Raw genomic sequence first — 13,846 nt, forward strand, 5'->3', positions numbered from 1 at the left:
CATAACCCCAAAAGTAAAAGTCTAAAGGCTCCGTCACACTAAGTGATCTCGCGCTGGTTTCCAAGGTAAACAGCGGGTATCCAGGAGTCGCGCGGCTCCTGGATACCCGACGTTTACATTAGAAACCAGCGTCGCTGGTCCTGATCGCTGGGGCTGTCTAACGATGTCCCAGCGATCCCATCATGTCGGATCATTGGTGGGATCGCTGGGACATCGTTTAGTGTGACAGGGCCTTTAGGGCATCAGATCCAGGGATCACTTTCCTGTGACTGGTCAAAAGTGCACTATGACTTTACGGACACACTGTATATGATTCAGTTCAAGCCATGTGATAATCTGAAAACACCGTATTCCAGCAGAAAAATAGTCAGGATTGTATGTTTTTCCCAAGATATGTTGTATTTCAAGTCATGAATGTTATATTGAATTCATTTTTTTTCCATTTATGTTATTGTCCATAACCAGCAAGGCAAAGTTCCACTGAGACCGCATTCAGACATCCGTGATTTTTCATGTATGGAAAGAATGGTCCGAGTGTCATCAGTATATTGGTATGCGATTTTTCATGTGTTTGGGCTATATATCCGTTTTTACCATCAGTGCTACGTCAGTAATTTTCATGTATTTAAAGTATCACGCCAGTGTTTTTTTTATTACAGCTAGCAATGTAAGGTCCCTGCCCCTATTGTCATACTTACCTTCCGCCGTCTTCATCTTTTATCCGTGCAGCTCACGTCAGTCTCCAGTAGTTTGTGACCTTCCGGATATCACTAGTATTTGCTGGAGCAAGCCTGGGGTCACTTTTCAATGCAAGTCTACAGTTTGTGACTGTTACCTCTAACTTCTAGTCAGTCAGAAGTTGCGGTTACTGGCGCAGAAATGGAGGGGCGCCGGTACATGCTAAAAACGGTAGGTGGTAAGTATAATATTAGGTACTGAGATCTTACATTAGTGGCACTACTCCAGCGCAGAAATAAAATTAAACACTGGTTGTGGTGCTGTAAAAAATAAAATACATTTGCAAAGCTTCTCATTTCCATTCCAACTTTAATGATGGACAGTGCACAGATTTCAGATGGATGACATCCATGTTCAGTCTGTGGTTTTCACCATCTCGTAGACCTGCATAGTTGATTTTGATTTGTAAGTCTATTGAAAAGTGGATATCTCACTGTGATTTTTTTTCCATACACACGGTCCGCAAAATGCATGGAAAAGTAAATAGGTCTAAAATCTATGCTTGTTCTGAAAACTTAGCAGCAACGTAAGCTATAAAATGAATGGCTTCTCTTTAGCATTTGAAAGCAGGCTGAGCAAACATCTGATTCCTGCACTGGAAGAACGTAAACAGTCAAATCTCTAACTGCACATTTATGACATGTACTAAGAATATCAAGCCTTGTCCTACAGATATGGAAAAACCATGGCAGAAATACTCTATAAATCATATACAACAACATCTGTTATCTTGCTGTATAGAAGTCTCCCGATTACAGTGATCTTTGTTTTAGGATACCAGCATGAGAATAATATTTACATTACTGGACCGTGATCATAAATGGAGCGTGTTCGGCATGTCACCACCTGCTGAAATTCATGGGGCATATGGTTTTTCTTTTGTTTTCTCTTGAATGGTAGAATATTGATTAGATATAGGGTCACTTTGCAAACAGGGACACATGAGTGTTATTCAAAATCCAAATTAATAACTCATATTATTAGATAAGAAAATGTTGAACGAATATATTGCCTGTTATAAAGCTTTTACTTAGACGTTAATGCTTTACTAACAGAGTCTTCTACGCTCTTTAAAATAAATTGTGTAGAAATACAAAGATAAAACTGACATAACTAATTAAAGGAAGTCATATACATTCTCTACAAGCAGATGGTGGCTGATAACCAATAGTCATGTTTTATTACTTGATACCACAACTACCACAACTATGAACAAATGTACCACATTAATTTCTTCAAGAGGATTATGTAGGAGTATTATACATTTAAAGAAGATATTAAAAACACTAAACAAAGCAAATGCACAAAACAAATATCTCAGCACCTCTTCCTCTCATTCCTTAACTTCAGACTCAGATTAAAACAGAAATACACTCAGCACTGAATTTGCAACACCGAGAAGGAAAAGCAATGGAATTATGGAAATCAAAGGATCAATATACATGTTAATAATATGCAAATCATAAAAAAGGAAACAAAATGTTCAAAACATATTGATTTCTCATTATCAAGTACGAGCACCACGCACAGAAACCCCCACACATACACACCTTAGCTGCCATCAATGAAGTTATTAATGGTTGTTAAAGGAATATTCTGCCACGGTGAATGCACTTGGTCACGCAAATCATCAAGATCCACTGTTTGCAGTTCCCTTTGCAATTACCAACCAATGAAGATACAGATGTACTCGATGGGAGACAAGTCCAGAGATGCTGCAGAGCATGGTAACACCTTTCAGCCATAAAGGCTGCTCCCAAGTAACATGAGCAATTTGGGGCCTGGCATTGTCTTGTTAAAAAATGGCTCTTGGGACACTTTGGAGAAATGTCTGTAGCACTGGTTCCACCACCAAATCAATGTAAAAATGAACTGTTAGTGTACATAGACTGAAGACTAGAGGGGTCTGGTTACCAAACATTATGCCACCCCACACCATAATCCCAGGTTGGGAGCTGTGTGATGTTCTATCATGAAAGCACCTTCAAGGCGGTGCCCATGTTGTCTCCACACCAATCTCTGGCTATCATTGTATTCAGGACAAAAGTGAGACTCATCACTGAAGAGGAACTCCATTCCAACCTCCGCTTCCATTTTGCTTTGCACCACTAGCAGACAAAAACAGAAGGGTCCCTGTGCAGAGTGTATGCATAAGGTCACAGGACCACCCACCTGCACAGGGAATACAGAGAATCGTGAAAGTGTGCACAGAGTGACTGTAGACTTTTCATTTCAGCATGGACAACCTGTTTAATTGTGATTTCTAGTACCTCTGTATCTCACTGTAATTATTCATCTTGATGCCCTGAAGAATTTCTCCTTCAATTCTGTTAAATCAACAAATAACTTATTTAGTGTGCACATACAGTGAAGGAAATAATTATTTGATCCCTTGCTGATTTTGTAAGTTTGCCCACAGACAAAGACATGAACAGTCTGGTTAATTTTAACATTGAGAGATAGAATATCAAAAGTAAAATCCAGACAATCACTTTCTATAAATTCTATAAATATATTTGCATTTTGCAGTAATAAATAAGTATTTGATCCCTCTGGCAAATAAGACTTAATAATTGGTGGCAAAACCTTTGTTGGCAAGCACAGCAGTCAGACTGTTTTTGTAGTTGATGAGATTTGCGCACATGTCAGGAGGAATTTTGGTTCACTCCTCTTTGCAGATCATCTCTAAATCATTAAGATTTTGAGGCTGCCGCTTGGTAACTTGGAGCTTCAACTCCCTTCATAAGTTTTCCATGGGAATGGGATTAAGGTCTGGAGACTGGCTAGGCCACTCCATGATCTTAATGTTGCCCATGTTGTAGAGGTTAGTCTGAGTGATTGAGTCTGTGGACAGGAGTCTTTTATAAAGGTGACTATGTAAGACACTGTCTTTAATGCAGGTTAGAAGTTGATTAGGAGCATCTAACTGGTCTGTAGGAGCCACAACTCTTAATGGTCGGAAGAGGATTAAATACTTATTTCTCACTACAAAATGCAAATAGACTTACTATATATAATTTATACAATGTGATTTTTCTGGATTTTATTTTTGATATTCTATCTCAATGTTAAAATTAACCTACCCTTAAAATTATAGACTGTTCATGTCTTTGTCAGTGGGCAAACTTACAAAATCAGCAAGGGATCAAATAATTATTTCCTTCACTTTAAAGGGTTATTCTCACTGTCAGTCTTCTGCACAGCTTTCCTTAAGCCCCTGTTACACACTGCGATATCGCTTGCAATATCGCTGTAGTCACCGATTTTGTGACGTTGCAGCGATATTGCTAGCGATATCGCTGCATGTGATACTTACCTCCGACCGGCTCCCCCGCTGGTTATCGCTGATCGCGCGAGAAGCTCCTGGACCATTCCTCGTCGGCCACTTCCTGCTGCGCTTCCTGCTGTGACGACGAGCGACGCGTGGAGCCGGGCGGGAGGACGTCAGGATCGCCGCGTCTGACAGGTAAGTAGCGATCCCCGTCCCCAGCGATGTCGCTGGTGAGATCTGCCTGTGTGGCAGCTCACTAGCGACCACCTAGCGATGCACCAGCGATCCTGACCGCGTCATATCGCTAGTCGGGATCGCTGGTGCATCGCTAGGTGTAACGGTACCCTTACTCCCATCTTTCTAATTACCAAGGGTTGATACTCTTCTGAAGATTGATAGTTCAGAACAGCTGAATATCTGACCTGGTAGTCCAAACTGAATGAAGGTTTCCCTCTGGAGCATCAAAGAAGTACTGAGGCAGCTAGATCCAGCGATCCACGCAGCTCCAGAGCTGGCAAGTTCTATAGCGAAAATTTTGCAGATGTGTGCTACTTGTCTAGGAAAATGCCACCTCTAACACATTACATAGGTAGTCGATAACTAGGGCGATGAGCAGTACACAATGGAATAAAAAAATGCCTCTGTTCTTTAGATCTGAGAGCATTTTTTCTTATGAAGAGTAAATTACAAAGCTGTTTTTACAAGCACTTTCCAATTTTATCCATTTATGGTGTGGATAATTGCACACAATCAATATTAAATAAATTCAGAATCACAAAAGAGCCATTTGTTTTTGGATACAAGGTTTTATTATATCTGCTAAACATTTTTATACAAAATCTGAAAAGAATGAACAGTTTATTTGTAGTTTTGTTTTGTTTGTTTTTTAATTTTTACACATTTTTAACCATTAATATGGCTGGTTAAAGAAGCACTCTCCTAAAAAAGTTACTCGAATGGAAGTTAAATCATAGCTACGACAATTTGCCTATCAAAAACTTTTTACAGAAAATATCTCTTCCAATTTGGTCCTCCACTGTATCATGTGACTCGCACTTTGGCTCTTCGATGTGTGTACCCTCATTGTGAGTCTCTATGGAATGCATAGGGAAATTGAATTCTGGTCAAAAGTAAAGACATTCAGGGTGCGGGAGGTGCAGCAGAGGCCCTGGATTCTTTTATGGGGGTTTTTTTTTTATATCCAGAGACGAGATTTTTGAGTTACTGTAATTCTCTTTTGTATACCTTTTAACCCAAATAAATGGATATAATGACATGAATTGCTGATCCAGATATGGTCAACGTGTACTGATAAATGAATAAGGGTCAAGAAAATTTGTAAAAACTGAAGAATTGCTAACATTTCATCCATTCAACTGTTATCTACAAAACATTGTAATCTGTTTTAAGAAAAAAAGTAATGAAACTGTAAAAGGAAGACATCAATATGAAAGTTCTTTAATGCTTTTTGCAATTGACATTTAAGAAAGAAAAAAAACTTATGCTGTGAAAAAACTAGAAGTATACAATTGAATGTACTGATGCATAAATTGCAACAACACATTAATTAGCTAAAGAGCTACACATCTTGAAACAATGATAATTGTTTAAGCTTCTAAAACCCTTTCTATACTGACAAGTGTAAAATTAGCAATTATTGCCGCTAGGGTATCATGCAATAGTCGAAGAATACACAGCAATGCTTTGAATCTGTACAGCTCAATGTTCTCTTGAAACTGAGCCAAACAGTTTGTTCTGAAATTTTGGCACATAGTTGACCCTGATACATTTTCATCCTACAAGTTGTATACTACTGGTGTGGAAACAATGTATGTAATTTTTCAAAATTATATAGCATGTAAGTTTTAACTGAAGAACTTGGAACGTTTTTACGTCAATATTTTAAATTTGATTCTTTTTGCAACTTATATATTTTTTCTTTCAATAACCATAATTGTGACTGGTCATATTGCAAAAACATGGCTGTAAAATAAACTGCAATAGCTGCAAAACAAAGAACTATCAAATACTTGGAGAAACAGAAGGCTAAATATCTTCATTCAGTTTGACAGTTGCTGATTGTTACAAGTAAAGTTGGTTGTGTTGGTAGGATTTGTATCCGATTCCGGTTCATCAGTTTTTGAACATCTCATGATCTTTCGATAAAACATGCTGAATGAAGGGCTGGAGAAGAAATAAACCAAAGGGTTGCACATGCTGTTCATATATGTTATGCAAACTGTAATATAAAATGCTGTGTCTATAGTTCTATATATGTTGCAGTCTTTCCTTTGTGGAGTAGCCAAAAGCCTTAAGACTTCAATCCGAGTGGACACACTTGGTAAAAAACATACAAAGAACACAATCCCAACGGATATGATGCATTTCACCGCTTTCCTGATTTTCGAGTCCCTGTCCAGATTCCTCTGTCTGAGTTTCCGTATGATGCTGTAAGAACAAAAAAGAACAATGCACCAAGGAAGGAAAAACTGAATAATGAAGAGATAGTCTTGCGAGTATGTGGCAGCAGTGCACACCATAAAACTGTCACAATTTGTTTTGTTTAATATGTTTCTTCCAGATCGGTCTTTAAAGAGAACTAAGGAATTAATTGAAATTGTTGTAAGCCATATAACACATGAAATAATGGTAGCGGACATTGTAGATAAGGAGTTGATTTTATTATATGGATGAACAACTTTAAAGTACCTATCCAGGCCAACCAATGTGAGAAAGAAGATGCTTCCTGTCCTGTTCATTGCAAGCATGAAAAGCATTACTCTGCATGGGACATCTCCGTAAATCCAGTCCTTCTTCTTCAGATAATAGTCTGTTCTGAAGGGCAGGCAGATAATGAGAAGAAAATCAGCCACTGACAAGTTGAAGAGATAAACTGTGCTGGCTTTCCATGCCTTGATATGAAAGCAAAATGCCCATAAAGCAATGCAATTGAAAACAGATCCCAACACAGTGATTAGAATTAGTATGGGAGGAAGAAGGTGGAAGAGAACTTGTTCATCAAAGAAACAGCAGCTTGAGATGTTCATGTTCTGGCAGTAATAAAATCCTTCATATGAAATGTTTTAGATGGTGCTGAAAATGTAAAGAAATAGCAAAAAAAATACTGAGAGCTAACTTTAAACTCAGAGAAGAGGAAGTAATTTTCTGCAGAATCACCCAAGACTAATTATAATTCGCTAATAGCCTGTTTTCTAAATATGAGTCATAGTACAGATTATAGATCTTAAGTGGTTTTGCAATGAAACCACATTTGTTGCTGCTCCTTTTAAAGCCACAACTCATGAAAACCAAGGTTACAAGCGAGTATAGCAAGTCAATTTCACACATAGCCAGGTGTTAAGATAACGAGGAAAATGCAATATCATTCAAGTCATTTCCATGACTCTCATAGAAATAATATGAAGTAAAAAAACATAGTCAGCTTACCGGTCTGCTTATTCCCCAAGCCAGCTAACACCCAGCACGGATCATGGTGAGCCGCCACTGAACTTCTTAGAACACAAGAAAAAAAAATCCATCTCAAGGCAAATCGGCTAAAATGAAACAATTTTATTGGACAACAACAAAAAGAGTGAAAAAATTCATGTAAAATTCTTAGTACCGCAATTACCTATACACACCAGAGGAGAAGATCTGGGGTGGGAGGCTACTGATGGCCCCAATAACTGTTATGTTGGTACTCTTGTGAAGACCATCATTTTAGCTGTATTCCAGTATTTAGAACAGGCAATTATAAGTTCAAATACCCTAAGGGGACATAAAAAGAAAAAAAAAAAGTTTTTGAAATATAAAAAAAAACTAAATATTCAAAGTCCTCTCTCTTTCCTCCATTTAAAATGAAGACATTAAAAAACAAATATATATATATAACCCATACAGTTTTCCCTGTAAAGTCCCCCCCAAAAATTTAAATGCCAGAATTGTCATTTTTTTGTCACTGCACTTATCCAAAAATTCAATAAAAAGTGATTGAAGCAGAACACAAAAAAATAACCCTCACACAAACGAATGTATTCATTCATTTTGTTTATACAAATTGCCTAAAATGAATAATAAAAACAATTATACAAGCTTTGTATTGCCATAACTGCAGTTACCTGAAAATTATGTTACCACACAATCACCAACGTGACGTAAACTGACCATCCCCTCCACCCACCCTCCAAAAAACTAAAAATAAAAACTGGTTGAATGTGGTAAAATGAATATAATTCAAAACTACATTTCGCCCAACAAAGAAATAAGTCCTCAAGTAAAAAGGCTGTTTGAAATACATACTGGATCATTCTAATAAAAACAATCTTTATGCAAGGACATAGATGCCCATAAAGATTTTTGGCTGTGGGATAAGTTGGCTGCTCTTCCTCCTCCATTACTTTCATGTACTCCAAATCTTTTCTTAATCAACAGAGAATTATTCTTTGATACTAGGTTGTTGACCGTCCTCCTTCTAAGGAAATGTGAGGGCTAAATGTTCCAGTCTCTTGCTGACAGGTGCTGTAAGTACTCGAGCATCTATCCGCACTTGATGAATCTTCAGTGGATAGCCACAGGCCCCTATCTGCCACTAGGTTGAATTAATTGTTTTTAGCACCTCTAAAGGGTTACACATTTGTGCCAATATAACTAGGTTTTAACCCCTTCACGACCTATGACGCCTACGTAGGCGTCATGAAAAGCAGTGCCCAAACGACCTATGACGCCTACGTAGGCGTCATGCTATAAATAGCCCCCCTGCGGGTCGGGTGACCGGGGTCACTGAAAGGTCACCCGACCCGCACACAAAGGACCCTTCAGAGTTAACACCTGGGGGTGTGGCTTAGCCCCCACGTGCCTACGATCGCTCTGATTGGCTGTTAAAAGTGAAACTGCCAATCAGAGCGATTGTAATATTTCACCAATGAAAATTGGTGAAATATTACAATCCAGCCATGGCCGATGCTGAAATAGCATCGGCCATGGCTGGACACCGAGACCCGACCCCCCCCCCCACACCGACTGACGGCACCGATTGGCTGCCGCCACCTTCTGACGGCACCGATCGGCCGCCGTCATGATCTGCCCCCCCGCCTTCCCTCTGCCCTCCCAGCCCTCCGATCATCCCCTCTCACCCTCCGATCACCCCCTCACCCTCCTTTGTGCCTCCGATCTCCCGCTATCCGTCCCGGTGTCCTGCCGTCCAGCGTCATGGGCGCCGCCATCTTGCAAGATGGCGGGCGCACGCGCAGTGCGCCGAATCGAATCTGCAACGCTGCAGATTCATTCATTTATTTTGATCACTATGATAAACTTTCATAGTGATCAAAATAAATAAAAAGTAAATCACCGCCCCCCTTATCACCCCCATAGGTAGGGACAAATAATAAAATATATTTTTTTTTTTCCATTAGGGTTAGGGTTAGGGCTAGTGTTAGGGTTGGACTAAGGGTTAGGGTTGGACTAGGGGTTAGGGTTGGACTAGGGGTTAGGGTTGGACTAGGGGTTAGGGTTGGACTAAGGGTTAGGGTTGAATTTAGGGATAGGGTTGAATTTAGGGATAGGGTTGGAATTGGGATTAGGGTTGGGGTTGGGATTACGGTTAGGCTTGTGGTTAGGGTTAGAGTTGGGATTTCGTTAGGGCTGTGTTGGGATTAAGGTTGTGGTTAGGGTTATGATTAGGGTTGGGATTAGGGTTAGGGGTGTGTTGGCGTTAGAGTTGGAGATAGAATTGAGGGGTTTCCACTGTTTAGGCACATCAGGGGCTCTCCAAACGCGACATGGAGCCACCATTTATTCCAGCCAATTTTGCGTTCAAAAAGTCAAACGGTGCTCCCTCCATTTCGAGCCCCGACGTGTGCCCAAACAGTGGTGTACCCCCACTTATGGGGTATCAGGGTACTCAGGAAAAATTGCACAACTACTTTGGGGGTCTAATTTCTCCTGTTACCCTTGGGAAAATAAAAAAATGGGCTAAAATAATTATTTTTGTGGAAAAAAAAGATTTTTTATTTTCACGGTTCTGCGTTATAAACTTCTGTGAAGCACTTTGGGGTTCAACGTGCTCACCACACATCTAGATAAGTTCCTTGGGGGGTCTAGTTTCCAAAATGGGGTCACTTGTGGGGGGTTTCCACTGTTTAGGTACATCAGGGGCTCTGCAAACGTAACATGACGCCCACAGACCATTCCATCAAGTCGGCATTTCAAAGCGTCACTACTTCCCTTCCGAGCCCCAACGTGTGCCCAAACAGTGGTCCCCCCCATATATGGGGTACCAGCGTACTCAGGATAAACTGGACAACAACTTTTGGGGTCCAATTTATCCTGTTACCCTTGTGAAAATAAAAAAGAGTGGGCTAAAAATCACTTTTTGAGGAAAAAAAATATTTTTTTATTTTCACAGCTCTGCGTTATAAACTTCTGTGAAGCACTTGGGGGTTCAAAGTGCTGACCTCACATCTAGATTAGTTCCTTAGGTGATATAGTTTCCAAAATGGGGTCACTTGTGGGGGGTTTCCACTGTTTAGGTACATCAGGGGCTCTGCAAATGTAGCATGACGCCCACAGACCATTCCATCAAGTCTTCATTTCAAAGCGTCACTACTTCCCTTCCGAGCCCTAACGTGTGCCCAAACAGTGGTCCCCCCCCACTTATGGGGTACCAGCGCACTCAGGACACACTGGACAACAACTTTTGGGGTCCAATTTATCCTGTTACCCTTGTGAAAATAAAAAATAGTGGACTAAAAATAATTTTTTGAGAAAAAAAAAATTTTTTTTATTTTCACGGCTCTGCGTTATAAACTTCTGTGAAGCACTTGGGGGTTCAAAGTGCTCACCACACATCTATATTAGTTTCTTGGGTGATCTAGTTTCCAAAATTGGGTCATTTGTGGGGGGTTTCCACTGTTTAGGTACATCAGGGGCTCTGCAAACATAACATGACGCCCACAGACCATTCCATCAAGTCGGCATTTCAAAACGTCACTACTTCCCTTCTGAGCCCCAACGTGTGCCCAAACAGTGGTCCCCCCCACATATGTGGTACCAGCGTACTCAGGACAAGCTGGACAACAACTTTTGGGGTCCAATTTATCCTGTTACCTTTGTGAAAATAAAAAATAGCAGGCTAAAAATTTATTTTTTGAGGGAAAAAAAATATTTTTATTTTAACGGCTCTGCGTTATAAACTTCTGTGTAGCACCTGGGGGTTCAAAGTGCTCACTATGCATCTAGATAAGTTCCTTAGGGGGTCTAGTTTCCAAAATGGGGTCATTTGTGGGGGAGCTCCAAAGTTTACGCACACAGGGGCTCTGCAAACACAACATGGTGTCCGCTAACGATTGGAGCTAATTTTCCATTCAAAAAGTCAAATGACGCTCCTTCCCTTCTGAGTCATGCCGTGCGCTCAAACAGTGGTTTTCCCCCACATATGGGGTACCAGTGTACTCAGGACAAACTGGACAACAACTTTTGGGGTCCAATTTATCCTGTTACCCTTGGGAAAATAAAAAATAGCGGGCTAAAAAATCATTTTTGAGGAAAAAAAAATATTTTTTTATTTTCACTGCTCTGCGTTATAAACTTCTGTGAAGCACTTGGGGGTTCAAAGTGCTCACCACACATCTAGATAAGTTCCTTCGGGGGTCTAGTTTCCAAAATGGGGTCACTTGTGGGGGAGCTCCAATGTTTAGGCACACAGGGGCTCTCCAAATGCGACATGGTGTCCGCTAACGATTGGAGCTAATTTTCCAATCAAAAAGTCACATGGCGCTCCTTCCCTTCCGGGCCTTGCGGTGCGCCCAAACAGTGGTTTATGACCACATATGAGGTATCAGTGTACTCAGGAGAAATTGCCCAACAAATTTTAGGATACATTTTATCCTGTTACCCATGTGAAAATGAAAAAACTGATGCTAAAATAAAATTTTGGTTGGAAAAATTAAAATCTCCATTTTTTCATTCCATGTTACTTTAGTTCCTGTGAAGCACCTGAAGGGTTAATAATCTTCTTGAATGTAGTTTTGAGTAGCTTGAGGGGTGCAGTTTTTAGAATGGTGACACTTTTGGGTATTTTCTGCCATATAGACCCCTCAAAGTGACTTCAAATGTGAGGTGGTCCCTAAAAAAAATGGTTTTGTAAATTTTGTAAAAATGAGAAATTGCTGGTCAACTTTTAACCCTTATAACTTCCTAACGAAAAAAAATGTTGTTTCCAAAATTGTGCTGATGTAAAGTAGACATGTGGGAAATGTTATTTATTAACTATTTTGGGTCACATAACTCTCTGGTTTAACAGAATAAAAATTCAAAATTTGAAAATTGCAAAATTTTCAAAATTTTCGCCAAATTTCCATTTTTTTCACAAATAAACGCAAAAATTATCGACCTAAATATACCACTATCATGAAGCCTAATATGTCACGAAAAAACAATCTCGGAATTGCTAGGATGCGTTGAAGCGTTCGTGAGTTATTACCTCATAAAGGGACATTGGTCAGAATTGCAAAAAATGGCCAGGTCATTAAGGTCAAAATAGGCTGGGTCATGAAGGGGTTAAATCCACCCCATTTTGTACATATCACCCCCCCTAAGGATGCGTCTCTAGGCTCTATTTACCCATTGCCATTGGAACCATCCAATAGTTCCAATGACCCTGGTTGACTGCACTATGAAGTCTCCCTCAATTAGCATCCTATCAGCAAAGCTGTGCTTTGTCTACAATGCGGCTTCTACTTTGAGGGAATATATGCAGATAAGAAGATGAAGGGTGGCGGTCTGTGATGGGTAAAAACTTCTTTATTGATTTCACAAAGGAGACATAGAGGCAGGGGGAGTGTGGGACACTTTGTCTCCTTTGTGCAATCAATAAATAAGTTGTTTTTTTTACCAATCACAGACCACCCTTCATCTTCTCATCTGCATAACATCCCTCAAAGTAGAAGCTGCATTGTAGACACAGCTATGCTGACAGGATGCCAATTGAGACTTCACAGTGCAGAGTCAATCAGGGTCATTGGAACAATGGGATGGTTCCAATGGCAATGGGTAAATAGACATAGAGACTGTAGATGCATTCTCAGTGGGAGTGATATGTACAAAATGGGGCTGATATAAAACCTAGTTATATTGATACAAATCAATGTGTACATTATTATAAGACCACGTTTGATTTGAATGACGTCTTCTGTCGGGGTGTTCACGCACCTGTGAGTCTTCAGTGTGAGTAGTCTGCCCGCACGTTGAATCCTGCGCTCATGTGGAGGTATGTGAATGTTGTCTAGCGCTGGTTATCCTTTATTACTTTGAGGGATGATGTCATAGAAAAGAGCAAAGTCTCTTTCATTACACTGTAAAGTTCATACCAGGAAACAGTGATGTGCCTGTGTGCAATGTACTGCAAGATGGGGCTGTGTATAGAAAAGAGGAGATAGATTGTATTTACATGTGACTGAGTGAAGAGATGTACTGCAGGCTGTGCTGTGTACAGGAGGCTGAGAGGAGAGATATATTGCAGAAGGGGCTGAAATGACTGATGTACTGCAGTAAGGGGCTCTGTATAGAGGGGCTGAAAGGATATACTATAGGAGTGGGCTTTATATACAGAGGCTGAGGTTAGTTGAGCTGTGTTTATTGCTTGAGATCAGTGATGTGATACTTCAAATGCTGCCCTATTGATGCATATAGCAGTGTGACGATAGCATTTCATTTTCATTATCCAGCCATAAATTCAGTAGGCCCTGAGACATAGGCTATTATTTTTGTAAACTTTTGAATTTTGTTTCCTTTTGTTGATCAAGAAACACAGACTATTGTTCATATAAGCCTGGATGTTGA

General features: G+C 40.1%; 1 protein-coding gene across 1 annotated transcript; it reads right to left on the reverse strand.

Moving 5' to 3' along the window:
* Positions 1 to 5,425: 5,425 nt before the first annotated feature.
* Positions 5,426 to 7,090, reverse strand: LOC141098391 (hydroxycarboxylic acid receptor 2-like). Its single transcript, XM_073586145.1, has one exon. It carries the CDS (start codon positions 7,054 to 7,056, stop codon positions 6,070 to 6,072), a length of 987 nt encoding a protein of 328 aa, XP_073442246.1. The 5' UTR covers positions 7,057 to 7,090; the 3' UTR covers positions 5,426 to 6,069.
* Between the last annotated feature and the right edge of the window lie 6,756 nt (positions 7,091 to 13,846).

This window comes from Dendrobates tinctorius, unplaced genomic scaffold (assembly GCF_039654945.1).
Source record: "Dendrobates tinctorius isolate UK_male_01 unplaced genomic scaffold, ASM3965494v1 ptg000090l, whole genome shotgun sequence".
In the NCBI taxonomy this organism is placed as follows: domain Eukaryota; kingdom Metazoa; phylum Chordata; class Amphibia; order Anura; family Dendrobatidae; genus Dendrobates; species Dendrobates tinctorius.

Bases quoted from the DNA above. Each gene is read 5' to 3' on its own strand.
- LOC141098391 (XM_073586145.1), bottom strand. From the start codon at position 7,056: ATGAACATCTCAAGCTGCTGTTTCTTTGATGAACAAGTTCTCTTCCAC.